The following is a 27,434-nucleotide window of genomic DNA, read 5'->3' on the forward strand; positions in this document are numbered from 1 at the left end:
TAGCTTGTCGGCTCGGCTATTCAAAGCAGCGACCTTTCGGTTACTGGCCCAACGCTCTAACCGCTAGGCGCCCTGTCACATACAATTAAACAAAATGATTGTTGACTACAATAAAAGAGATCTCATTGTTCCACTAGTTTCAATTCACAATTGAATAAAACTGAATTACATTTGTAATCTACTATATTCATTAAGTGTTGCTTTGTTGTGTTTATCTTTTGTATAAATAACAAAATTATTGCAATCTGAAACCAATATAGATATTTTAATCCACTGTCTTCAAACTTCATTGCTGAAGAGAGCATCAAAATATGAAGTTAAAAAATAATCTAAATTTTATCCAAGTCAAGACACAGGGGTTTAAAGGCATTGGATTGGTGCACAAGTATGGTTGGAGAGAGTTTACACCATATTCTTCACACCAGTCCATTCCTTTAAAGCCACGAAGGGGAATGTATGAGCACAGTTTTAGAGAAGGGTAGAGAATTCGACGGCAAGATTTCACTTGGCAGATGGAGAAATACACTTAAAGGGCAGTAAAAATCAAAATGGTGACCCCCTATGGGCTTTGGAACACTTTCCCCTCCTTTAAAACATGAGCCTCTTTGGGAGTCTGCTTGTGTTGTTGCCAGAGAACAGGGGAGCAGTAACAGCTGTAGTTATACCTCCGCTGAGCTCCAGCCGCATTGGCCTGCAGGGAATGAGTGGTGTGCAGGATGAGCAAGGACAGACGGCAGAGGAGGAGAGCGGGAGAAGAGATGTGTTATAAGAGATGGGTTATAAGAGATGGGTTATAAGAGACGTGTTATAAGAGACGTGTTATAAGAGATGTGTTATAAGAGATGGGTTATAAGAGATGCAAAAGGAAAGGAACACTACACAAGCTGGCTATAACAACTCAGTTTAATTCCTATGAAATAAAGCCTCTTCACAGTAGGTTTCCACATAGGAACATTGATCTGTCATGACATTCTACTGTAATAACAGTTCAATTACATGGCTAGTATGACATTAACAGATTTGATTCACACACAAAGGCTTGCACTATGTATAATGTGACTGTGGGTATGAGAAACATGCTTCCCCAGTCATACAGGATAGCACCTCTATAAAGATAGTTAACATACCATTTGAAAATGCAGGTTTTGTTTACTGGAGTAGAAATTCAATTTACCTCTCTCTAAAATCTCAAAAAAGGATCATAATTTCATAATCAAAGCATTTTCTCGGATCACCTCGTGAGGTTAATATATTCACAAAATAAACATAAAAAGAATAGTCATACGAACAAACAACGTTGAATAGTAACATTGATTTTTAGGAAGAATGCTACAAAACAAAGCCCAGAGAAGTTCTGGAGTTGGAAAACGTGACCAATGTGAACATGATGGTTTTTGGGTTTGTTCGATACAGGGACACATTCAGAACTACTGCAACACATCTTCACAAAATTCAATGGTTCTGCAGACAAGATTACAATAAAGTGTAACTACCATTCCCCCCCAACAAAATGTTTTATCTTCCTACAAGGATTTTATATCAATATATGAATAAGACATTTAAATACTTGTCAACCCCCCTTGTAATACATCTCCACCCTTTCCCCAGGACCTCTCACAAACAAAAATACATTATTGAAACTGTACACAAATATTCTGTCCATATGCTGTTCTGTTTCATTGTAAGCAGTTGGTAAAGCTTCTATTAAAAAATAGTTGTTGCTGGTTTCATAGATGAACACAAAAAAAGCTGACGTCACCGTTCTGTAAAAGCGGGTAAATAACTGGATAGAAAGAGGTAAGGTGATGATGCTTGTGAGTCTATTCATGTCTATACATTTTGCGTTTTGCACAAATGGCAGACAAACACAGAAGAAGTGGAAAAGAAGCCTCCTCTTCAGCTGCAGTTCTAGGAACAGCCCATAACCACACCACAAAGAAGCCTCCTCTTCAGCTGCAGTTCTAGGAACAGCCCATAACCACACCACAAAGAAGCCTCCTCTTCAGCTGCAGTTCTAGGAACAGCCCATAACCACACCACAAAGAAGCCTCCTCTTTCGCTGCAGTTCTAGGAACAGCCCATAACCACACCACAAAGAAGCCTCCTCTTTCGCTGCAGTTCTAGAACAGCCCATAACCAGCCCATAACCTCTTCAGCTGCAGTTCAGAACAGTAACCACACCACAAAGAAGCCTCCTCTTTCCCAGTTCTAGGAACAGCCCCACCACACCACCTGAGAAAAATAAAAAAAAAAGACATGCAACTGAGGAGTGCTTTATCTGTCTTCTGTAACAGATGCTACTGTCTATCACTTAGCCTCCTTTAGCATAGATTACATTATCTTCCTAGCATTAGCTTAGCTCCTGTTAGCCTAGCTATCACGGCAGAGTGGTGGCGTCTCATTATAACAGGGGCCCGGGGCCATCTTCCTGAGGGGGGAAGTGTGTATTGAGCAGCGTCTCCATGTAGGACACGTAGCTGGAGCTGGGCGTGTATCCTTCACCCTGGTCCTGGAAGGGCACGGACCTGGCTGTGTAAGCTTCACCCTGGTCCTGGAAGGGCACGGACCTGGCTGTGTAAGCTTCACCCTGGTCCTGGAAGGGCACGGACCTGGCTGTGTAAGCTTCACCCTGGTCCTGGAAGGGCACGGACCTGGCTGTGTAAACTTCACCCTGGTCCTGGAAGGGAACGGCTGGGGAGAGGGGCAGCAGAGGGGCGGCTAGGGCCGACGGGGCTGGGAGAGGATCAGTGAGAGTTGGCATTGGGGTGAGGGTGGGCTCGGAGATGGGTATTGCCAGAGCCTGGGTGAGGGTAAGGGCGCTAATATCAGTGTTGGAGGGACCAGGAGCATGGCTGGGTGTGTGAGGTGTAATACTGTGAGGTACAGGGCCTGTAGCTAGGGGTTGGCATCCGGGGTCTATGGGGGCTTGAGGTGTGGGGTGAGGGGCGGGGAGGCGAGGCCTCTTGGCTGCCTGTGGTTCGTCTCCTGTCAGAAGGGCTTCCTGGGTTGGTATTGCCTAGACAGGAAGAGACAGCTGATGGTAAAAATAGTGGCATGGCATCCACATGATCACTTCTCTCCTACATTGAGCTCCTACACCCTTCAAACCCCCTACAACCAGACAGGAAGGATGGATATTTCAGGAGCATCACGTAAAATATGCATTTGATAAAAAGGCTCAACACAGCCATGTCTGACAACTCCACAACATAGTGTAGAATAATATGATAGTGTGGAATAACATCCCCAGCCCACTCCTGCCTCCCTCCCTCTCTCCCTCCCCAGCCCACCGATGCCCCCTCGCTCCCCAGCCCACCCCTCCCCCCCTCCCCAGCCCACCCCTACCCCAGCCCACCCCTCCCTCCCTCTCTCCCTCCCTCCCCAGCCCACCCCTGCCTCCCCCCTCTCTCCCCTTCCCCAGCCCACCGATGCCTGCCTCACTCCCTCCCCAGCCCACCGATGCCCCCTCCCTCCCCAGCCCACTCCTGCCTCCCTCCCCCTCTCCAGCCCACCGATGCCCCCTCCCTCCCCAGCCCACTCCTGCCTCCCTCCCTCTTTCCCTCCCCAGCCCACTCCTGCCTCCCTCCCTAGCCCACCGATGCCCCCTCCCCCCTCTCCCTTCCCAGCCCAGCACACCCCTACCTCCATCCCTCTCTCCCCAGCCCACCCACCCCTCCCTCCCTCTCCAGCCCACCCCTGCCTCCCCCTCTCTCCCCCTCCCCAGCCCACCGATGCCTCCCTCCCTCCCCAGCCCACCGATGCCCCCCTCCCTCCCCAGCCCACTCCTGCCTCCCCTCCCCCCCCCTCCCCAGCCCACTCCTGCCTCGCTCCCTCCCCAGCCCACCGATGCCCCCTCCCTCCCCAGCCCACTCCTGCCTCCCTCCCTCCCTCTTTCCCTCCCCAGCCCACCCCTGCCTCCCTCCCTCCCTCTTTCCCTCCCCAGCCCTGCCTCCCTCCCTCCCCAGCCCACTCCTGCCTCCCTGCCCAGCCCAGCCCACCCCTCCCTCTCTCCCCAGCCCCCCCCCTCCCTCTCTCTCTCCAGCCCACCCCTCCCTCCATCCCCTCCCCAGCCCACCCTTCCCCTCTCCCCAGCCCACCCCTACCCCCCCATTCCTCTCTCCCCAGCCCACCCCTCCCTCCATCCCCTCCCCAGCCCACCCTTCCCCTCTCTCCCCAGCCCAGCCCCACCCCTCCCTCCCTCCCTCTCCCTCCCCTCCCCAGCCCACCCCTCCCCTCCCCCAGCCCACCCCTCCCTCTCTCTCCCTCCCCCAGCCCACCCCTCCCTCACCAGCCCACCCCTCTCTCCCTCCCCAGCCCACCCCTCCCCCCCCCCTCTCCCCAGCCCACCCCTCCCTCCCTCTCTCTCCCTCCCCAGCCCACCCCTCCCTCCCCCTCTCTCCCCAGCCCACCCCCTCTCTCCCTCCCCAGCCCACCCCCCCCCCCCTCCTCTCCCTCCCCAGCCCACCCCTACCCCCTCTCCTCTCCCCCAGCCCACCCCTCCCTCACCAGCCCACCCCCCCTCTCTCTCTCTCCCCCAGCCCACCCCCCTCCCTCTCTCCCCCCCCAGCCCACCCCTCCCTCACCAGCCCCCCCCACCCCTCCCTCCCAGCCCACCTCCCCCCTCTCTCTCTCCCCCAGCCCACCCCTCCCTCCCTCCCCAGCCCACCCTCCCTCCCTCTCCCCACCCACCCCACCCCTCCCTCCCTCCCTCCCACCCCTGCCTCCCCCAGCCCTAGTGGTGGGCGTCAGGTGGTCTCGTACCAGGCGAGTGCAGACCCTCTTGGGCAGGTCCTGCTCCAGCGAATGGATCTCTGTTTGCTTCAGTAACAGCTGGGACTCATCTTGGAACTCCACCTGAAAAGGGGAGAAGAGAGAGATGGAAAGAGTGGAAGAGTTAATTAAGGGTCATACTCAAAACAACACAAAAAACAGCAAAGGCCAGGATTGTCAGGCGGACAAAATCCAGTAACAGAATTTGAAGACATGCCATGTTGTCTTGGTGTGTGTGTGACTGTCGTGTCGTGTGGCCCTGCCTGCCGTGGCTCTGTGCGGCTCTGCCGTGTCGTGCGGCTCTGCCGTGTCGTGCGGCTCTGCCGTGTCGTGTGGCTCTGCCGTGCGTACAAATGTGTATGTGAGAGAGAGCAGGTGATTAGCCAGCATCATGAGAGAGAGTGGGAGTGGGTGAGTGAGAGAGAGAGCGATGGAGAGAGACAACACATACAAGCACAGTGAAACTCAGATTAGCTCCCCAGTCCCATCCTGTGATTAGAAACACACACACACACAGAGGCATAACCATATATCACATACATACTACATCTAGTCAGAGCGACACACATACAATGACATTCTAGATGATTCTGTGCTTCCAACTTTGTGGCAACAGTTTGGGGGAGGCCCTCTCCTGTTTCAGCATAACAAAGGTCCATACAGATATGGTTTGTCGAGGTCGGTGTTGAAAAACTTGACTGGCCTGTACAGAGCCCTGACCTCAAACCGACTGAACACCGACTGGGAGCCAGGCCTAATTGCCCAACATCAGTTGCCTGACCTCACTAATGCTTGTGGCTGAATAGAAGCAAGTCCCCGCAGCAATGTTCCAACCTAGTGGAAAGCCTTCCCAGAAGAGTGGAGGCTGTTATAGCAGCAAAGGGGGGGACCAACTCCACATTAATGCCCATGATTTTGGAGTGAGATGTTGGACGAACCATGTTGTGTACGTGGGTGTGTGCCATTTGTCTTGTCATATCGCCCAGGCTGAGAGTGTGGAAGAGCTCACAAGGCTCTGTGTGTGTGTGTGTGTGTGTGTGTACACACACCATGTGTGTTCAGAGGAGTTGTGTTCCTCCAGTACCAGGGACCTCTCCTCTAAGCTTTATACCTCACAGGCACTCCGCGCGTCACACCATAAATTCTCCACACGCACCTGCAATGATAACACTCTCCACTACGTTTCAATGCCCACTGCAGCAAGATACTCTGCCATAATCTACCAGAGCGCCATCATTTTCAGATAAGCAGGGTGCTGGAAACGCTCAGATAAGCACTGTGCTGGAAACGCTCAGATAAGCACTGTGCTGGAAACGCTCAGATAAGCACTGTGCTGGAAACGCTCAGATAAGCACTGTGCTGGAAACGCTCAGATAAGCACTGTCTTGGAAACGCTCAGATAAGCACTGTGCTGGAAACGCTCAGATAAGCACTGTGCTGGAAACGCTCAGATAAGCACTGTGCTGGAAACGCTCAGATAAGCACTGTGCTGGAAACGCTCAGATAAGCACTGTGCTGGAAACGCTCAGATAAGCACTGTGCTGGAAACGCTCAGATAAGCACTGTGCTGGAAACGCTCAGATAAGCACTGTGCTGGAAACACTCAGATAAGCACTGTGCTGGAAACACTCAGATAAGCACTGTGCTGGAAACACTCAGATAAGCACTGTGCTGGAAACACTCAGATAAGCACTGTGCTGGAAACACTCAGATAAGCACTGTGCTGGAAACACTCAGATAAGCACTGTGCTGGAAACACTCAGATAAGCACTGTGCTGGAAACACTCAGATAAGCACTGTGCTGGGAACACTCAGATAAGCACTGTGCTGGGAACACTCAGATAAGCACTGTGCTGGGAACACTCAGATAAGCACTGTGCTGGGAACACTCAGATAAGCACTGTGCTGGGAACACTCAGATAAGCACTGTGCTGGGAACACTCAGATAAGCACTGTGCTGGAAACACTCAGATAAGCACTGTGCTGGAAACACTCAGATAAGCACTGTGCTGGAAACACTCAGATAAGCACTGTGCTGGAAACACTCAGATAAGCACTGTGCTGGAAACACTCAGATAAGCACTGTGCTGGAAACACTCAGATAAGCACTGTGCTGGAAACACTCAGATAAGCACTGTGCTGGAAAGTCAAAGTCATCTAAGTTGTGGTGTAAAAAAGGCTCCCGCTGTAGAACCAACTTGGTACAAGGCTGGGGGTTCAACGTAGATGGAGTGGACCATTATAAAGACTGCCTAAAGTTGTCATAAGGACATTTTAAGGGAAATAAATAGTTCTTAACCCGTCCATGCATCCTAGAATATATAATGAAAATATACAGTGGCACCACCTTTTTTATTTATTTAAAAAATATATATATTTCACCTTTATTTAACCAGGGTGGCTAGTTGAGAACAAGTTCTCATTTACAACTGCAACCTGACCAAGATAAAGCAAAGCAGTGCGACAAAAACAACACAGAGTTACATAAACAAACGTACAGTCAATAACACAAAATAAAATAAAAATCTATATAGGGTGTGTGCAAATGTAGAGGTAGGCAATAAATAGGACATAAGAGGCAAAAATAATTACAATTTAGCATTAACACTGGAGTGATAGATGTGCAGATGATGATGTGGAAGTAGAGATACCAGGTTGCAAAAGAGCAAAAGTGTAAGTAATAATATGGGGATGAGGTAGTTGGGTGTGCTATTTACAGATGCACTTTGTACAGGTACAGTGATCGGTAAGCTGCTCTGACAGCTGATCCTTAAAGTTAGTGAAGGAGATATAAGACTCCAGCTTCAGTGATTTTTGCAATTCGTTTCAGTCATTGGCAGCAGAGAACCAGAAGGAGAGGCAGCCAAAAGAAGTGTTGGCTTTGGGGATGACCAGTGAAATATACCTGCTGGAGCGGTTGCTATGGGTGGATGTTGGTGTGGTGACCAGTGAGCTGAGATAAGGCGGGGCTTTACCTAGTGTCATGACGTTGCCCTCTTTGGGTACAGCAAGCCCCATCCCCCTCTCCCTGCCTCCTACAACTAGGCTGCTGTGGTCAGAGAGATCGTAAATTCCTCGAAGAGATTATCTCCTCATAGCCACAGTATAAAGATGGTCAGTTTTACGAGGGTATGTTTGGTAGCATGAGTGAAGGAGGCTTTGCGAAATAGGAAGCCGATTCTAGATTTAATTTTGGATTGGAGATGCTTAATGTGAGTCTGGAAGGAGAGTTTACAGTCTTACCAGACACCTAGGTATTTGTAGTTGTCCACATATTCTAAGTCAGAACCATCCAAAGTAGTGATGCTAGTTGGGCGGACGGGTGCGGGCAGCGATCGGTTGAAGAGCATGCAATTAAAAAAACACCTAGCCCTCTGATATGCACTGTTGACTTTGATCGCCTAAATCTGTCAGATGTTTTCAAACCTCCAACGTAGTCTCATGTGGAGATGAGCTACATTAATTTGAACCCATTTACATAGCCAGTCCTTTCAGATCTACAAGGAAGTACACAGGGTGTGCAGGCACTAACATCCCCGGATTCAACCAATCAACTTGACCTTAATGAACATCTAGTCAAATGTCTACCCAGACCCCACCACTGCCACTCTCTGTTGTCATCTATGCATAGTCACATTAATTAACTCTACCTACATGTACATACTACCTCAACTAACCAGTGCCTCCGCACACATTGACTCTGTACCGGCACCCCCTGTATATATTCTTATTTTTTACTGCTGCTCTTTAATGACTTGTTACTTTTACCTCATATTATTCTCCATATTTTTTGAACCTGCACTGTTGGTTAGAGGCTCGTAAGTAAGCATTTCACTGTAACGTCTACACCTGTTGTATTCGGCGCATATGACTAATACAATTTAATTTAGTGCTGGAACACGGGGCTAAGGGGCTAGTTGGTTGACGAGGTAGAGAGAAGGGAGTGTACGGGGGGGACAACGCTACTTTCACCTGGTAGTACTTGTGCACGTGATCCTTGATGTAGGAGGCGTTGAGTGCCTGGCCCTCCATGTTGTGGACCAACATCAGCTCGCCGGTCTCTGGGGGACCGTTACGAAGACAGTCGTGACTCTGGAGGGAGGGAGAGAACGGAGTGATTGATTTGAGGAACAGGTTAGGATTTGATGCATCTAACATTCACTACATATATGTCATTCTATAGCCATTGCTTTGATTTGTCATTATGTTGTCACTATGTCAACACATATCATGGTCACCTCACCATGGCTGAGATTGACAGACAGACAGACAGAGACAGACAGACAGACAGAGACAGAGAGAGAGAGAGACAGAGAGAGAGAGAGAGACAGAGAGAGAGACAGAGAGAGAGACAGAGAGACAGAGAGACAGAGAGAGAGACAGAGAGAGACAGAGACAGAGAGAGAGAGACAGAGAGACAGAGAGAGAGACAGAGACAGAGAGAGAGACAGAGAGAGAGACAGAGAGACAGAGAGAGAGACAGAGAGAGAGACAGAGACAGAGACAGAGAGAGAGACAGAGAGACAGAGAGAGAGAGAGAGACAGAGAGAGAGAGAGAGAGAGACAGAGAGAGAGAGAGAGAGAGAGAGAGAGAGACAGAGAGAGAGACAGAGAGAGAGACAGAGACAGAGAGAGAGACAGAGAGACAGAGAGAGAGAGAGAGAGACAGAGAGAGAGAGAGAGAGACAGAGAGAGAGAGAGAGAGAGACAGAGAGAGACAGAGAGAGAGAGAGAGAGAGAGACAGAGAGAGAGACAGAGAGAGAGACAGAGAGAGAGACAGAGAGAGAGACAGAGAGAGAGACAGAGAGAGAGACAGAGAGAGACAGAGAGACAGAGAGACAGAGAGACAGAGAGAGAGAGAGAGAGAGAGAGAGAGAGAGAGAGAGAGAGAGAGAGAGAGAGAGAGAGAGAGAGAGAGAGAGAGACAGAGACAGAGACAGAGAGAGAGAGAGAGAGAGAGAGAGAGAGAGCGCGAGGCTGGTTGACAGAGAGAGAACATCCGATCAATCAGGATAAACTAAATTACAACAAAAGACAAAACAAAACTTTATTGCTTACTGGGAAACACAAACACAAAGCAAAATGCAGTGCTATCTGGCCCTAAATCGACAGTACACCGTGGCTAAATATTTGACCATGGTTACTGATCAAAACCTTAGAAAAACCTTGACAAAGTACAGGCTCAGTGAGCACAGCCTTGCCATTGAGAAGGGTAGACACAGGAAAACCTGGCTCCCTGTAGAGGAAAGGCTGTGCAACCACTGTACAACAGCAGAACCTGAGACAGAGCTGCATTTCCTGACAAAATATCAAAAATATAAAACAATTACAGTGTCATTTTCCCAAATTTGAAACCCTTATTCAAGGTTTCGAAGACCTCTTTGATGAGGATAGGCTACCCGTCCTGTTGGGGGAGGACGCAGAGAGCTGTGGGTTGGCAGCGCACTACATTGCTGCCTGCCATAAGTTGAAGGACAGTGTCTGACAGACCAATCAACCTGCACATGTCCTCTACTGTATGCTTATTGTTGAATGGATGGCTATTTTGACCCTTGGTCAATGTTGTCCCGTTGACAATTTTGATTCTCATTTTATATTGTAAATATCCAAAATAAGCTTTGGCAATATGTACATTGTTACGGCATGCGAATAGGGGGGGGGAGAGAGAAAGAGAGAGAGAGAGCGAGAGAGGAGAGACTCACCACAACGTTCTCGGGGAAGATGTTGTCACAGTAGGAGCCGTCATCGTAGTTGACCTCGTAGAAGGTTTGTGAGGTCATGCCAATGATGGTGCAGGGGTAGAACCAGCCATCGATGTTCCGACCAATTACCTTCTGACCAAGAGAAAACTCCCCCCTTGGCCCCACCCTTGCCTAGAAAGAGAGAGGGAGGAGTGTGAAAATAGAAATTTTTTAAATTTAATCTATTGTGTTTCTATTTCTATGGTGTTAGCGCAGTTATTCAAAGACAGTGTTATATATTTAATGGCACATAGTGGACAAAACATTAAGAACACCTGCTCTTTCCACGACGAAGATTGTCCACATGAATGCTATGATCCCTTATTGATGTAACTTGTTAAATCCACTTCAAATCAGTGTAGATGAAGGCGAGAAGACAGGTTAAAGAAGGATTTTTAAGCCTTGAGACATGGATTGTGTATGTGTGCCATTCAAAGGGTGAATTGGCAAGACAAAGGGTTTTTTATATCTACATTAAATATTACATATGGAATAATGTAGTAACCAAAAAAGTGTAAAACAACTCAAAATATATTTTATCGTTGAGATTCTTCAAAGTAGCCCCCATTTGCTTTGATGACATCTTTGCACACTCCTTGGTCTTCATGGTGCCGCTTGTTTGGTGCTGCCCCTTGTTTAGTGGTGTTGCAGACTCTGGGGCCTTTCAGAACAGGTGTATATATATACTGAGATCATGTGACAGATCATGTGACACTTAAATAAAGTTCACCTGTGTGCAATCTAAGTAATTATGTGACTTCTGAAGGTAATTGGTTGCACCAGATCTTATTTAGGGGCTTCATAGCAAAGGGGGTGAATACATGTACCACTTTTTTTTTTAAACATTTTTTTTTAGAATTTAATTAAACAAGTTATTTTTTTCATTTCACTTCACCAATTTGGACTATTTTGTGTTTGTCCATTACATGAAATCCAAATAATAATCTATTTAAAATTACAGATTGTAATGCAACAAAATAGGAAAAACACCAAGGGGGATGAATACTTTTGCAAGGCACTGTACATTCAGTATATAATTCTCAGATAAAAAGGAACGAAGTTGTACATTTACAAAAGATTCAAGAATCTTTGCTTGACAAGAAACCCAAGACATGGCATGATAATGATGAAGAACACTAGTGTCCCCAACCTTCTGGGAGTAGCAGCCACTGTCATAGGAGCTCAATCGCACAAGTGAATGAATCTTTTCAGATTTCACTCGTTGTTTTGAAAACACAGTAATTATGTCAAATACAAAAGTTATTTATTCAACATTATTATTTGAGTTCATGTTGGAATTGCAGAAGCTTAGCTACACATACAGTGCATTCGGAAAGTATTCAGACCCCTTCACTTTTTCCTCATTTTGTTACAGCCTTATTCTAAAAGGGATTGCATTGATGAGGGAAAAAACAATCTACACACAATACCCCATATTGACAAAGCAAAAACAGGTTTAGACATTTTTGCTAATTAATAAAAAACAAAATCACATTTACACAAGTATTCAGACCCTTTACTCAGTACTTTGTTGAAGCACCTTTCACAGCGATTACACCCTCGAGTCTTCTTGGGTATGACACTACAAGCTTGGCACACCTGTATTTGGGGAGTTTCTCCCGTTCTTCTCTGCAGATAATCTCAAGCTCTGTCAGGTCGGATGGGGAGCGTCGCTGCACAGCTATTTTCAGGTCTCTCCAGAGATGTTCGATTGGGTTCAAGTCCGAGCTCTGGCTGGACCACTCAAGGACATTCAGAGACCTTTCCCAAAGCCACTCCTGCATTGTCTTGCCTGTGTGTTTAGGGTCATTGTCCTGTTGGAAGGCTAACCATTGCCCTAGTCTGAGGTCCTGAGCAGGTTTTCATCAAGGATCTCCCTGTGCTTTGCACCGTTCATCTTTCCCTGCGAGTGAGAGTTGCTTTTGAGCACGCAGTATTCAGGGAGAAGGGAATAACAGCCCCTGGCTGCAAAAGGCGTGTATTTGTTGGGGGGGCATTATGGCCACACAATGGGGATGCCGCTGGGAAATTTGAGGCGTTATGAATTGCAAAGCTCATTCTTTTCAAGCAACTTTTTTCAAATCATCATTTAGAGTCGCATCATAGAGCCTTAAAATGTATAACAAGTCTAAACATATAACCCAACATTAGTTGAACAACTAAAGTTACATTAATAACGTTAAATTAAGCATATAGGAGGACCTATATTTTTGTTAATCGCTCAACACAGAATAGCCGCATGTGAGCACTCCCTCAAATCGTTGAGAAAATATATTTTCCATTTTATTCAGCTTTGTTCCATTGTATTCTTCCTACTGTAAAATAATGCCATGGAATCTAACCAAATCTTATCTGCTCAATGAACTATAGTGTAGCCCACAGCCATATGGCATAATATAAGAGTACGCTATTCTGTTCTTCTGAAATAGACTACATTTTCTTCACATCATGTTTCTTTAGACCTGTCTAAAATATATAATGGATTTATTGATGACGGTGTAGGCTATATTACATGGATTGATTGTGAAGGTGTAGGCTATATTACATGGATTGATTGTGAAGGTGTAGGCTATATTACATGGATTGATTGTGAAGGTGTAGGCTATATTTTATTTATTTTACCTTTATTTAACCAGGCAAGTCAGTTAAGAACAAATTCTTATTTTCAATGACAGCCTAGGAACAGTGGGTTAACTGCCTGTTCAGGGGCAGAACGACAGATTTGTACCTTGTCAGCTCGGGGTTTGAACTCGCAACCTTCCGGTTACTAGTCACACGCTCTAACCACTAGGCTACCCTGCCGCCCCATATTACATGGATTGATTGTGAAGGTGTAGGCTATATTACATGGATTGATTGTGAAGGTGTAGGCTATATTACATGGATTGATTGTGAAGGTGTAGGCTATATTACATGGATTGATTGTGAAGGTGTAGGCTATAGTACATGGATTCATTGTGAAGGTGTAGGCTGTATTGCATGGATTCATTGTGAAGGTGTAGGCTGTATTGCATGGATTCATTGTGAAGGTGTAGGCTATATTGCATGGATTCATTGTGAAGGTGTAGGCTATATTGCATGGATTCATTGTGAAGGTGTAGGCTATATTGCATGGATTCATTGTGAAGGTGTAGGCTATATTGCATGGATTCCTTGTGAAGGTGTAGGCTATATTGCATGGATTGATTGTGAAGGTGTAGGCTATAGTACATGGATTGATTGTGAAGGTGTAGGCTATATTACATGGATTCATTGTGAAGGTGTAGGCTATATTGCATGGATTGATTGTGAAGTTGTAGGCTATATTGCATGGATTGATTGTGAAGGTGTAGGCTATAGTACATGGATTGATTGTGAAGGTGTAGGCTATAGTACATGGATTGATTGTGAAGGTGTAGGCTATAGTACATGGATTGATTGTGAAGGTGTAGGCTATATTACATGGATTGATTGTGAAGGTGTAGGCTATATTACATGGATTGATTGTGAAGGTGTAGGCTATATTACATGGATTGATTGTGAAGGTGTAGGCTATATTACATGGATTGATTGTGAAGGTGTAGGCTATATTACATGGATTGATTGTGAAGGTGTAGGCTATATTACATGGATTGATTGTGAAGGTGTAGGCTATATTACATGGATTGATTGTGAAGGTGTAGGCTATATTACATGGATTGATTGTGAAGGTGTAGGCTATATTACATGGATTGATTGTGAAGGTGTAGGCTATAGTACATGGATTCATTGTGAAGGTGTAGGCTGTATTACATGGATTCATTGTGAAGGTGTAGTCTGTATTACATGGATTCATTGTGAAGGTGTAGGCTGTATTGCATGGATTCATTGTGAAGGTGTAGGCTGTATTGCATGGATTCATTGTGAAGGTGTAGGCTATATTGCATGGATTCATTGTGAAGGTGTAGGCTATATTGCATGGATTCATTGTGAAGGTGTAGGCTATATTGCATGGATTCATTGTGAAGGTGTAGTCTGTATTACATGGATTCATTGTGAAGGTGTAGGCTGTATTGCATGGATTCATTGTGAAGGTGTAGGCTATATTGCATGGATTCCTTGTGAAGGTGTATGCTATATTGCATGGATTGATTGTGAAGGTGTAGGCTATAGTACATGGATTGATTGTGAAGGTGTAGGCTATATTACATGGATTCATTGTGAAGGTGTAGGCTATATTGCATGGATTGATTGTGAAGTTGTAGGCTATATTGCATGGATTGATTGTGAAGGTGTAGGCTATAGTACATGGATTGATTGTGAAGGTGTAGGCTATAGTACATGGATTGATTGTGAAGGTGTAGGCTATATTACATGGATTGATTGTGAAGGTGTAGGCTATATTACATGGATTGATTGTGAAGGTGTAGGCTATATTACATGGATTGATTGTGAAGGTGTAGGCTATATTACATGGATTGATTGTGAAGGTGTAGGCTATATTACATGGATTGACTGTGAAGGTGTAGGCTATATTACATGGATTGACTGAAGGTGTAGGCTATATTACATGGATTGATTGTGAAGGTGTAGGCTATATTACATGGATTGACTGTGAAGGTGTAGGCTATATTACATGGATTGACTGTGAAGGTGTAGGCTATATTACATGGATTGACTGTGAAGGTGTAGGCTATATTACATGGATTGACTGTGAAGGTGTAGGCTATATTACATGGATTCACTGTGAAGGTGTAGGCTATATTACATGGATTGACTGTGAAGGTGTAGGCTATATTACATGGATTCACTGTGAAGGTGTAGGCTATATTACATGGATTCATTGTGAAGGTGTAGGCTATATTACATGGATTGACTGTGAAGGTGTAGGCTATATTACATGGATTGACTGAAGGTGTAGGCTATATTACATGGATTGATTGTGAAGGTGTAGGCTATATTACATGGATTGACTGTGAAGGTGTAGGCTATATTACATGGATTGACTGTGAAGGTGTAGGCTATATTACATGGATTGACTGTGAATTAGGCTATATTACATGGATAGGCTATATTAGGCTATATTACATGGATTCATTGTGAAGGTGTAGGCTATATTACATGGATTCATTGTGAAGGTGTAGGCTATATTACATGGATTCATTGTGAAGGTGTAGGCTATATTACATGGATTCATTGTGAAGGTGTAGGCTATATTACATGGATTCATTGTGAAGGCGTAGGCTATATTACATGGATTCATTGTGAAGGCGTAGGCTATATTACATGGATTCATTGTGAAGGCGTAGGCTATATTACATGGATTCATTAGACGTTTTAAAATGTAGGTGGTCCAAAAGGTCTGCATCAGTGGCTTGTGTGGAAGACAGGAGATGCTACATGTGTTTGTTAATGAACAGTCATTTACCGTGAGAACGACATGCTTGACAATCACCGGCTGACGATATTTCACGACCGCCACAGTCCTAGCCACCAACATGGTGCCAGATTTCCTCCAGACGTGAAGCTTGGCATTCAGGCCAAAGAGTTCAATCTTGGTTTCATCAGACCAGAGAATCTTGTTTCTCATGGTCTGAGTCTTTTAGTTGCCTTTTGGCAGACTCCAAGCGGGCTGTCATGTGCCTTTTACTGAGGAGTGGCTTCCATCTGGCCACTCTACCAAAAAGGCCTGATTGGTGGATTGCTGCCAAGATGTTTGTCTGACTTTATTAGCCAGCTAATTTTCACACCATAAACTCAATTATTTAATCAGTTAATTTGGCTGTTGCTCAACATTTCTCTGGCTAACGGAGAATTCATTCCAGCTAGCAAGATATTTAGCAAAGCTAACAATGCTTGTTCCACCACACTTTCTCCCTCACCTCAAACTTTCCAAATGGCAGTAGTTTTTTGGTTACAGCTCATGAAGTACGCTTCATCACCTTCTCACCCCCGTCTCCGCGGTCAGGCTTCTCACCTACCTCTTCGTTATCGTTCAGGGGAGGCTCTGCTGTAACTGGCAAACTGCCTTTCCACTCTCCTGCTGTCTTATATAGACAGGTGTGCGCCTTTTCAAATCTTGTCCAAGCAATTGAATTTAACACAATTGGACTCCAATCAATTTGTAGAAATGTAAATAAGGGATTTAAAACAAAAATCAATTGCAAACATAAAAATAATAATTAAAAAACACTTTTCACCGTCAACAATATGGGTTCTTGTGTGTAAATCGATGAGAAAGAAAATCCATGTAATCCATTTTAGAATAAGGCTGTAACGTAACAACATGTGGAAAAGGGGAGGGGTCTGAATACTTCTCAGAACGCACTGTACATAGTACAGACCCCTGGCCATTGCATAGATAGACGGCTTCATCAGAACATCGTACACCTTAACAGTGCAGCTAATACTTTTCTTGATATCATACATCATTATTATACAGATTATTATTTTGCTGCCGTTTAACATTGCATGTAGAAATGTGGCGAATAGACAGAATTTTTCATTCTACATGCCAGAGAAGCATGCATGTTCTGCATAACCTATGAATACCTGAACATTATACAATGTTGTGCCCCTACTGTACCTTGTGATTGGTCTTCTTATGCTTGTGGCAGGTGACAGACACCACGTAGGGCCAATCGGCTGGCTTCATGAGCACACCGGCGATGTGGGCGCAGGTGACGTGGAAGGAGGTGGAGCAGTTGTCGTGGGAACACTGGATACACGCCCCGCACATCTGCTTGGTGTTCTTGTGGCAGTACACACACTTCTGCAACACCAGAGAGGTGTGGTAGAATCAACACATTGCATTTAGAGACAGACAAATTGAATATCACCTTTCTATACACTATCTCATTTCAGGAGTAAGTTTTTAAAAATCAGCAGCTAAAAGCTGGGTTAACTTTGATTGAGATATTTGATACAGTATGAACACAGTTTACTCGTTGCAGTGTTTCCCCTATATGCATTAGCAGTGGCGTTGCTCCCTCTGCATCAATCCATCTCGTTCTCTGTCGGTCCTTCAGTTATTTTAATCTTCCTTCCGCCCACCTCTCCTTCACTTTCAATTAGATTTTTCTAACTCCCCTCTCTCTCACCATCCCTCCTTTCCCCCACTCTTTCAACCCCTTCCTGCAGGTCTCCCCGCCTCAAAGCCCTCCATAGGGCCCTGGCTCTGAGGTATATCAGCGGCCCCACAGTCTCCCGATTTAATATTCCACTGGCAAGAATCACGAGATGGACTCCACAGATGGAACGAACCAAAGGGTAGCACGGGGGGGGATTTTGGACTTCAAACATTTCTGTTTGTTTGCTAATTTCTCCCCTTTTTTCCCCTCAGACATTGCCGGCTTTGGTAAAGCCATCACTTCCTCAGAGTTTTTATGTTTCAATTGTAAAGTAAACTTTATAAAAAATTAAAACAAATGCGGCAGACAGAATTCTCAAAAATGTTAGGGTTGGGGCCAAACATTCTAGAAAGTTTTTTGTAGCTAAGGAGTATAATATGGAGTAGAAGTGCTCACCAGTCTCTGCACTAATGAATGAATCGACGCAAAGTGTCCCATTCGACTTGGGATATATAGTGACTATTTTACTTGAGAGGAAAAACAAAAAAAGGTAACGTGGTGTTCTTAGAGGGTTTGTGCTGCGTTCCAAATAGTTTAAACCCTTCCATTTATCCCAGAACGTTCAAAAAGGAACACAGACTGTAACACTTTTCTGAATACAAGCAAATATCAACGGGTTAGGACAAAACATGTACCACAGAGACAGGCCCAGTCATCCAATCTTTAAGAGGGTGGGATGGTTTTTCACAGCCTTCGGAAACGTGGCTTTGACAGCGGGTGGATGTAAATTATTCAAGAGACAATCCTCACTTCCTTTCATAGATTACAACATTACTTGTAGATTTGTGACAATGCCACTGCAAAGGCTGTGCAATTGACTGTGAAGTCGATTTGGATTAAGCGAGGGATGGAGGGATAAAAGTAAGGAAGAAAGCAGTTTGTTCAGCAGCGCGGCAGCCATGGGAAATTGCCTCCTGCCAGCAGGATCAATGCAGATCATTTAGCGCAGTGAGAAATGACTCCTGATTATTCAGACAGTTTTGCATCTATTATTCACCATAGTCCTCGGACCGCAAACACAGAATCCATCCCGGAGGAGGAGAGGGACAGAACAGATGGAGGGTAGAAAACTGAGTGAGAGAGAGAGGACAGAGAGGCAGACAGACGAGAGAACGAGCGAGAGAGAGAATGAGCACGAGAGAGAACATGAGAGAGCAAGAGACGGAGAATGAGAAAGCGAGAAGAGACCAAGAAGGAGAAAGGAGAGAGAGAAGAGGCACACTCAGAACAAATAAAGTCAAGCAGCTGACACAGCAAGCAGCTGACTAACTGAGGAGTCCATAAACACAAACAACTTCTGGCAAAATGTAAATAAATAAAAATCTAAACAAGAGGAATTAGCGATACAAAATGGTGACATATGGACAGCCCATTTTAAAACACACTACAACACCATTCAAATTGATGCAAATGCAGAACAATGCCAAATTGAGGAGAAGTTGAATGGAGCAATAAAGGACAATCAAAATCCATTGGACTCCGCAATTCCTGACCAGGAGCTCAATACGAAACTTCAGGCCTGACGGCATCCTAAATGAGATGCTCGAATTCACTAGAGCGAAATGTCAATTGGCTATATTAAAACTGTTTCATTTGATACTGGGTTTAGGTTACGTCCTTGACATCAAGGACACATAAACCCAATCCTTAAGAACGGAGATAAATTTTACCCTAACAATTACAGAGGCATTTGTGTAAACAGTAGCATGGAAAGTATTATAGTAGTATTATAAATGTAAGAGTTCTAAAATGTCTTAAAAACACAATGTCTTGAGTAAAAGCCAAATTGGATTTATATCAAAACATCGCACGACCGATCATGAATATCTGAACATGAATACCTGAACTCAACATATAGTCGGAAGTTTACATACACCTGGGCCAAATATGTTTAAACTCAGTTTTTCACAATTCCTGACATTTAATCTGAGGAAAAATTCCCTGTTTTAGGGCAGTTAGGATCACCACTTTATTTTAAGAATGTGAAATGTCAGAATAATAGCAGAGAGAATGATTTATTTCAGCTTTTATTTATTTCATCACATTCCCAGTGGGTCAGAAGTTTACATACACTCAATTAGTATTTGGTAGCATTGCCTTTAAATTGTTTCAACTTGGGTCAAATGTTTCGGGTAGCCTTCCACAAGCTTCCCACAATAAGTTGGGTGAATTTTGGCCCATTCCTCCTGACAGAGCTGGTGTAACTGAGTCAGGTTTGGAGGCCTCCTTGCTCACCCACAAATTTTCCATAGGATTGAGGTCAGGGCTTCGTGATGGCCACTCCAATACCTTGACTTTGTTGTCCTTAAGCCATTTTGCCACAACGTTGGAAGTATGCTTGGGGTCATTGTCTATTCGGAAGACCCATTTGCGACCAAGCTTAAACTTCCTGACTGATGTCTTGAGATGTTGCTTCAATATATCCACATAATTATCCATCCTCATGATGCCATCTATTTTGTGAAGTGCACCAGTCCCCCCTGCAGCAAAGCACCCCACCAACATGCTGCCACCCCCATGCTTCACGGTTGGAATGGTGTTCTTCGGCTTGCGAGCTTCCCCCTTTTCCCTCCTAACATAATGATGGTCATTATGGCCAAACAGTTCTATTTTTATTTCATCAGACCAGAGGACATTTCTCCAAAAAGTACGATCTTTATCCCCATGTGCAGTTACAAACTGTAGTCTGGCTTTTTTTATGGCGGTTTTGGAGCAGTGGCTTCTTCCTTGCTGAACAACCTTTCAGGTTATGTCAATATAGTACTCGTTTTACTGTGGATATAGATACTTTTGTACCCGTTTCCTCCAGCATCTTCACAAGGTCCTTTGCTTTTGTTCTGGGATTGATCTGCACTTTTCCCATCAGAGTACGTTCATCTCTAGGAGACAGAACGCATCTCCTTCCTGAGTGGTATGACGGGTGCATGGTCCCATGGTGTTTATACTTGCGTACTATTGTTTGTACAGACGAAGGTGGTACCTTCGGGCGTTTGGAAATTGTTCCCAAGGATAAACCAGACTTTTTTTATTTTTTTATTTTTGAATTTAGATTTTCCCATTGATGTAAGCAAAGAGGTACTGAGTTTGAAGGTAGACCTTGAAATACCTCCACAGGGACACCTCCAATTGACTCAAATGATGTCAATTAGCCTAAGCTTCTAAAGCCATGACATTATTTTCTGGAACTTTCCAAGCTGTTTAAAGGCACAGTCAACTTAGTGTATGTAAACTTCTGACCCATTGTGACAGTGAATTGTAAGTGAAATAATCTGTCTTTGTCATGCACAAAGTAGTAGAGTCCTAACCGACTTGCCAAAAGTATAGTTTGTTAACAAGAAATTTGTGGAGTGGTTGAAAAACGAGTTTTAAGGACTCCAACTCTAAGTGCATCAATGTATACTGGCAATACATGCAGCAACCCTTCGCCAGGGTTGCAATCTGAGCCCTGCACTCTTCAATATTTACATCAACGAATTGGTCAATATTCTAGAAAATCCTCAGCTCCTGGTGTTAGTCTTCACAATTCAGAGGTTAAATGTCTGCTCTTCGCAGATAACCTGTGCCTGCGGTCACCCACAGCAGAGCCTGGACCTGCTAGAGCAGTACTGCCAGACCTGGGCCCTGGCAGTAAACCCCAAAAAGACTAAAATAATGATTTTTCAGAGAAGATCCAGATCTCAGGGAATTAGACCAAAGTTCTCAATTGGTACAAAATATATAGAGTACTGCACACACTCCAATTACTTAGGTTTAAAAATAAACTCAACTGGATACCTAAACGAGTCAGTGAATGAACTGAGAGAGATGCACTGAGGGTATTCTACACCATTAAACAACTAATTGAATGTGTCAGAGAGAGAGAGAGAGAGTGAGAAGTGGCCAAGGAAAGTGAGACAGTGAGAGAGAAAGAGGAGTGAGAATGAGATATGGGAGTGGGAGAAGAGAGGTAAGCATGTGATGGACAGAGTGTGAGACCAGGGAGAGTAGTTACAGTTTAGGAGCATGTTAGGGGGCGCATAGGCCTAATCCTAGCCAATCCCGCCTCCTGTATTGAGGCTCCTCAATACAAGGGAGGTCAAAAGGTTTTTGTGTGTCTGGCTGAAATTACTGTGTTAACGCGTCGACAATATAAAACACAACACACAAAAATAAATGGACCAGGGCGCTGTTCATTAGGGAAAACATGTTAAAACATGTTAAAGGGATTCACACACACACAAAAAAAGTGTGTTTCTTATTGGACAACTCCAGGTAGTCCCTCAGTATTAGTTATTTTGTCTACTGTTTGGTATGTAATGAACATGACCCAGTGAGTTTGGCTCCCTCCCTCTCCACTCACCAGACTCTTCCTGCTATCGGGGATGGCGCTGATGTCCACCGGCTCCCTTGCGATGGCGTTGACGAAGCGAGCCTCCGCCACGGCGATGGCACAAATCACATGGACCCACCTGGTAGAGAGGAGAGGACACACAAATCGACGTGCGCCCCCGACTGTTCACAACACCTGGGGTCACCTAGGGTCACGATGCCAGTATCAAGTAGGGCTATGACGATGCTAGATTTGGGGGGGGTTGAGGGAAATAGTCCCAGTGTTGCCCAGAGTCTCGTGTTTATTTCTAAGCTACACACTATGATACGGGTAAGGTGACAACACTACACACAGTGAATGTCATAAGTAATGCATTTTAAAGTAACATAGCAGTATTCCAGTGGTAGTAAGAAGGTAGGAAAGGCCACTGACCGGTTGTCTGTGGTCATCTTCAGAGCCCCTCCCCGTAAGTTACACAGACAGCAGTCCTGTGAGAACACAAACACAGAGGTCAGGATGTGGGTAGGCAGTGGGCACAGACCCGGGGGGATTCACAAAATGTGCGACTTAAGATATCCTCAGCCAAAACGTCAAAATGAATGACAGACTTGAGTTATTTTGGATTCATTTGGACTATTCTAAGGAAGTGTGTACTGGCTACAGCGTCTCAAAATTGACAAACGGTACTATTTTCCTTGTTTTTAAGGGAAGGTCTCTACTGCTGACCAATCACAGACGAAAGGACGTACTGTTTCAGGGTGACCAATGTTCCTACATATACGTTTCCAAAATGTTATAGATGGTCAATAGAGACAGCGGTTTCAGTCTGTAGGAACTTGTATCAGGTGAAGGCATTGTGTTGAGTGAGGGACTCACCGCTGTCCAAGCGAGCGCTGTACATCGCGAACACATCCAGGACTGATTGTGTACCGTGTCCAGACTAACACCATAACAACCTGGGGAGAGAGAGAGGAAAGAGAGAGAGGGGAAAGAAAGACAGAGAGAAAAGAGAGCGTGAGAGAAGAGAGCGAGAGAGAAAAGAGCGAGCGAGAGAGAAAAGAGAGAGAGAATGTAACTTTTTAACTAGGCAAGTCAAGTCAACTAGGCAAGTACGAACAAGAGAAAATAAATCAACAGATTAAATTAATCTTCTGGTCTGCCTTAAACACTTAGTGGTACTGAATCTACTGAGCCAGAGAGAGAGAGTGTGGGGGGGATTGAGAGGAGTGAGAGGAGAGGATTTTGTTCTGGCACTCTACACTTCCTCGCCCTCTTGATTTCTGCAGGTCCTCAAGGGGTAGAAAGAGATGTGTGGTGATAAAGGCCTTGGTGAGTTGGTCTCCACAGCATGTCCGTACCTGACCTCCGCAGCTGGTGAGGGCCGAACGTAGCCCCGGCACGGGGCCAGCCGAAATGGGTCAGACAGCTGCTGGGGAGGTGTGTGTGCGCACATGATAAGATCGTACTGTAATTAAATCCAACCAAAGGTGGGGAAACAGTCCAATTTGGAGTAATTTGTTGGCTGTAAGCCATATTTATCATGGTCAAAGAAGAATTAGATTTGTGGAGGGTTAAAATCAGCAAATGAGTTGTACAGTGGACAGTACTATGGAACTCAACAAATACACTGTCTATGATATGGATTCTGTTGGTTGCAGCCAGGTTTTGTAGCCAATATTCACAATTGATGTCCTGGTTAAATGAAAATAAAAATGTCACGTAACTCTAATACAAAGTTTTCCAAGACCGTTCTGCAGTAAACAGAGTGGCGTCACATAGCTGGCTGCACAGTCGCACCCTAACCTCTCCCCATGTGTCGCAAGCTAATACGTGTGGACTTTACCGTGACATGCTTCCTTACAAGCCCTAAAATAACAATAACGAGGCTTTATGGTACAAGGTAGTGTAGTTGAGGTAACATGTACATGAAGGGTCAAAGTGACCGGTGTCATGACGTTGCCCTCTGAGTACAGCGAGCACCATCCTCCGCTCTCTGCTTCTACAACCAGACTGCTGTGGGCAGAGTGAGGTCGTAAATTCCTAAGGAAAACCTTGCCTCATGGTCACACAGTATAGAGATTGACATTTTCATGGAGCACAAAGGAATTGCTTCCACCTCACAGAACTCGAGGTATGAACACATTTCATGTTCCGGAGAGAGTGTAAAAGATCGGTGAAGAATCCAGCTACAAACTGGTCCGTTTGTTACAACTTGGGAAGCTCATGGGAGACGGTGTGGCCACATTACCATAACACTGTTTATATAATAGCCTCAGATATGAGGTTTACATCTAATTGTTGTATAAGATGAATGAGTGAGTATGATACTGTTGGTATAATTGTGTAATATGATTGTGGACTGTTTAATGAAGAAAAATACAATTCCCTTTTGATTTGAACTAAATCAGAGGGCCGCCCCTGAGCCCAGTTAGGGTCAGACATCCTGGGACAGCCCTCTTCTGCCATTCCGAATAAAACCCAACTTTGAGAAATTATCAGTAGATCATGTTTCTCTCAATCACGGGAGTACAAAGGTTGCAGACCATTGCTGAATCTTTTAACCATACCACGTGTTTAAACTCTTAGACTATCGATACCGACAGTATAAGAACAAATCTTTGATATTGATTACTAGTCTGGAGCTAGGAATTCGGTATCATTGAACGCAAAAAACGACAACCGCCGAAACATCCATTCTATAACAAATGTCACTGAACTATCCCCTCTAACCAAGACAGAGAGAGAGAGAGAGAGAGGGACAATCCTACAAAAGAAAGACTTTTCACCAGCGATCAAGACGACACACTGAACATAAATATATACATTGATTGCAATTGTTCCCGAATGAGTGAGCGTTCATGTGTAAAGGATTAGCATTTTAATTGTTAGAATTATCACTCTGTAGTGACTTTAGGTCAACCCCCCATTTCCCCTTTGTCTAACAAGCCGATATGCCGGTTCAGCCCACTAGGGCACATTCTCATTTCATGCAACCACATTTACCATGTTTGTTTGTTTATGCATTTCTGTGAATTACTTAGTTAGTAATAAATAAATGATTTAAGACAAATGATGTATGGATGACTCATAGTGAAGACTGGGTTCGTGCAGATAACCAACAATTTACGACGTTTGGAATGAAACTAACGTGAGGTAAAATAAATAAATCATTAATCAGAAGACTATTGATCAGATATGAAAATATCTGAAAGGTTAGATTGGGGAAATTATAACTTTGTAATCTGAATACTTTCCTTGGTGCCCCGACTTGCTAGTTAATTACAGTTACATGATTTTAATGATAGTAAAGACACGACACCGGGCAATCAGGAGAGATAATAAAGTAGAAGCAGTGTGAAAGTGTCTATATGTGAGTGTGTGGCGTCAATATGTGTGTGAGCGTATGTAATGTATGCGTTGGAGTGTCAGTGTAGCGCTTGTACGTACAAGCGCTACACTGACACTCCAACGCATACATACATCAATTGTCTTAAATCATTTACACACACACACACACACACACACACACACACACACACACACACACACACACACACACACACACACACACACACACACACACACACACACACACAGAGAGAGAGAGTCCAGTGAGTGTTCATAGAGCTGGTACAAAAAAAAAAAACTAACAGGGGGGGGTCAATGCAAATAGTCCAAGTAGATATTTGATTACAAGACTGTTTGGCACTTGGGGGTGGTAGCTGTTCGGCAGTCTCACGACTTGGGGGTGGTAGCTGTTCGGCAGTCTCACGACTTGGGGGTGGTAGCTGTTCGGCAGTCTCACGACTTGGGGGTGGTAGCTGTTCGGCAGTCTCACGACTTGGGGGTGGTAGCTGTTCGGCAGTCTCACGACTTGGGGGTGGTAGCTGTTCGGCAGTCTCACGACTTGGGGGTGGTAGCTGTTCGGCAGTCTCACGACTTGGGGGTGGTAGCTGTTCGGCAGTCTCTCGACTTGGGGGTGGTAGCTGTTCGGCAGTCTCTCGACTTGGGGGTGGTAGCTGTTCGGCAGTCTCTCGACTTGGGGGTGGTAGCTGTTCGGCAGTCTCTCGACTTGGGGGTGGTAGCTGTTCGGCAGTCTCTCGACTTGGGGGTAGTAGCAAAAGCAGCAGTCTATCGACTTGGGGTTTGACCATTTTTAAGGCTTTCCTCTGACTGGTATAAAGGACGGCAGGGAGCCCGGCCCCAGTGATGTACTGGGCCAGATGCACTACCCTCTGTAGCGCCTTATGGTGGGATGCCAAATAGTTGCCATACCAAGCAGTGATGCAGCCAGTCAAGATGCTCTTAATCATGCGTAGCGAAAGTGTTGTTGCCTACTCGTTAGTCCAGGACCCAGTTGCAGAGGGAGGTGTTTAGTCCCAGGGTCCTTAGCTTAGTGGTGAGCTTGGAGGGCACTATGGTGTTGAACACCGAGTTGTAGTCAATGAACTGCATTCTCACGTAGTGTTCTTTTTGTCCAGGTGGGAAAGAGGAGTGTCATAGAGATTGCATCATCTGTGGATCTGTTGGGGCGGTATGCAAATTGCAGTGGGTCCAGGGTCTCTGGGATGATGATGTTGATGTGAGCCATGACCAGCCTTTCAAAGCATTACACGGCTACAGATGTGAGTGCTAAGGGGCAAAGGTCATTTAGACAGGTTACATTGGCGTTCTTAGGCACAGGGACTATGGTGGTCTGCTTGAAACATGTAGGTATTATAGACTGGGTCAGGGAGAGTTTGAAAATGTCAATGAAGATACTTGTCGGCCTTGTGAATGTTAACCTGTTTAAAGGTTTTACTGATATCGGCTACAGAGAGCTGGTGTTTTCCTGCATGGTTCACTGTTGTTTGCCTCAAAGTGAACATAGAATGTGGTAGGCTCGCGTTACTGGGCAGCTCTCGGCTGGGTTTCCCTTTGTAATCCGTAATGGTTTGCAAGCCCTGCCACATCTACACCGGCTCTGATGCTCGTCAGTAGGATTTGATCTTAGTCCTGTATTGAAGCTTTGCCTGTTTGATGGTTCATCGGACGGCATAGCAGGATTTCTGCGTCTTGATTAGTGTCCCGCTCCTTGAAAGTGGCAGCTCGAGCCTTTAGCTCAGTTTTGATGTTGCCTGTAATCCATGGCTTCTGGTTGGGATATGTACGTATGGTCACTGTGGGGACGACGTCATCGATGCGCTTATTAATGAAGCTGGTGACTGATTTGTTAAACTTCGATGCCATCAGATGATTCCCGGAAGATATTCCAGTCTGTGTTAGCAAAACAGACCTGTAGCTTAGCGTCCGCTTCATCTGACCACTTCCATATTGAGTGCGTCACTAGTACTTCCTGCTTGAGTTTTTGCTTGTAAGCAGGAATCAGGAGGATAGAGTTTGGATTTGCCAAATGGAGGGTGAGGGAGAGCTTTGTATGAGTGTCTGTGTGGAGTAAAGGTGAATTGTAGTTATTTTGTTTTTCCTCTGGTTGCACAGGTGATATGTTGGTAGAAATTAAATAAAAATGGATTTCAGTTTTCCTG

General features: G+C 45.1%; 1 protein-coding gene across 5 annotated transcripts in view; it reads right to left on the reverse strand.

Annotated features, from left to right (window-relative positions):
• Positions 1-2,243: 2,243 nt before the first annotated feature.
• Positions 2,244-27,434, reverse strand: part of LOC112252020 (lysine-specific demethylase 4B-like) — an 85,095-nt gene continuing 59,904 nt past the window's right edge. For 3 of the 5 annotated variants that reach the window (XM_042322953.1, XM_042322952.1, XM_042322951.1), the window contains exons 15-22: positions 22,786-22,865; positions 22,342-22,397; positions 21,940-22,048; positions 17,057-17,242; positions 10,474-10,644; positions 8,743-8,862; positions 4,762-4,854; positions 2,244-3,016 (exon numbers count right to left, since the gene is read on the reverse strand). In XM_042322953.1, coding sequence (XP_042178887.1) covers positions 2,402-3,016; positions 4,762-4,854; positions 8,743-8,862; positions 10,474-10,644; positions 17,057-17,242; positions 21,940-22,048; positions 22,342-22,397; positions 22,786-22,865 — 1,430 coding nt within the window. In that variant the 3' untranslated portion in view covers positions 2,244-2,401. The remainder of the gene's footprint in view (positions 3,017-4,761; positions 4,855-8,742; positions 8,863-10,473; positions 10,645-17,056; positions 17,243-21,939; positions 22,049-22,341; positions 22,398-22,785; positions 22,866-27,434) is intronic. The other 2 variants (XM_042322954.1, XM_042322955.1) reach the window with 2 other exon arrangements.

This window comes from Oncorhynchus tshawytscha, linkage group LG06 (genome assembly GCF_018296145.1).
Source record: "Oncorhynchus tshawytscha isolate Ot180627B linkage group LG06, Otsh_v2.0, whole genome shotgun sequence".
NCBI lineage: Eukaryota > Metazoa > Chordata > Actinopteri > Salmoniformes > Salmonidae > Oncorhynchus > Oncorhynchus tshawytscha.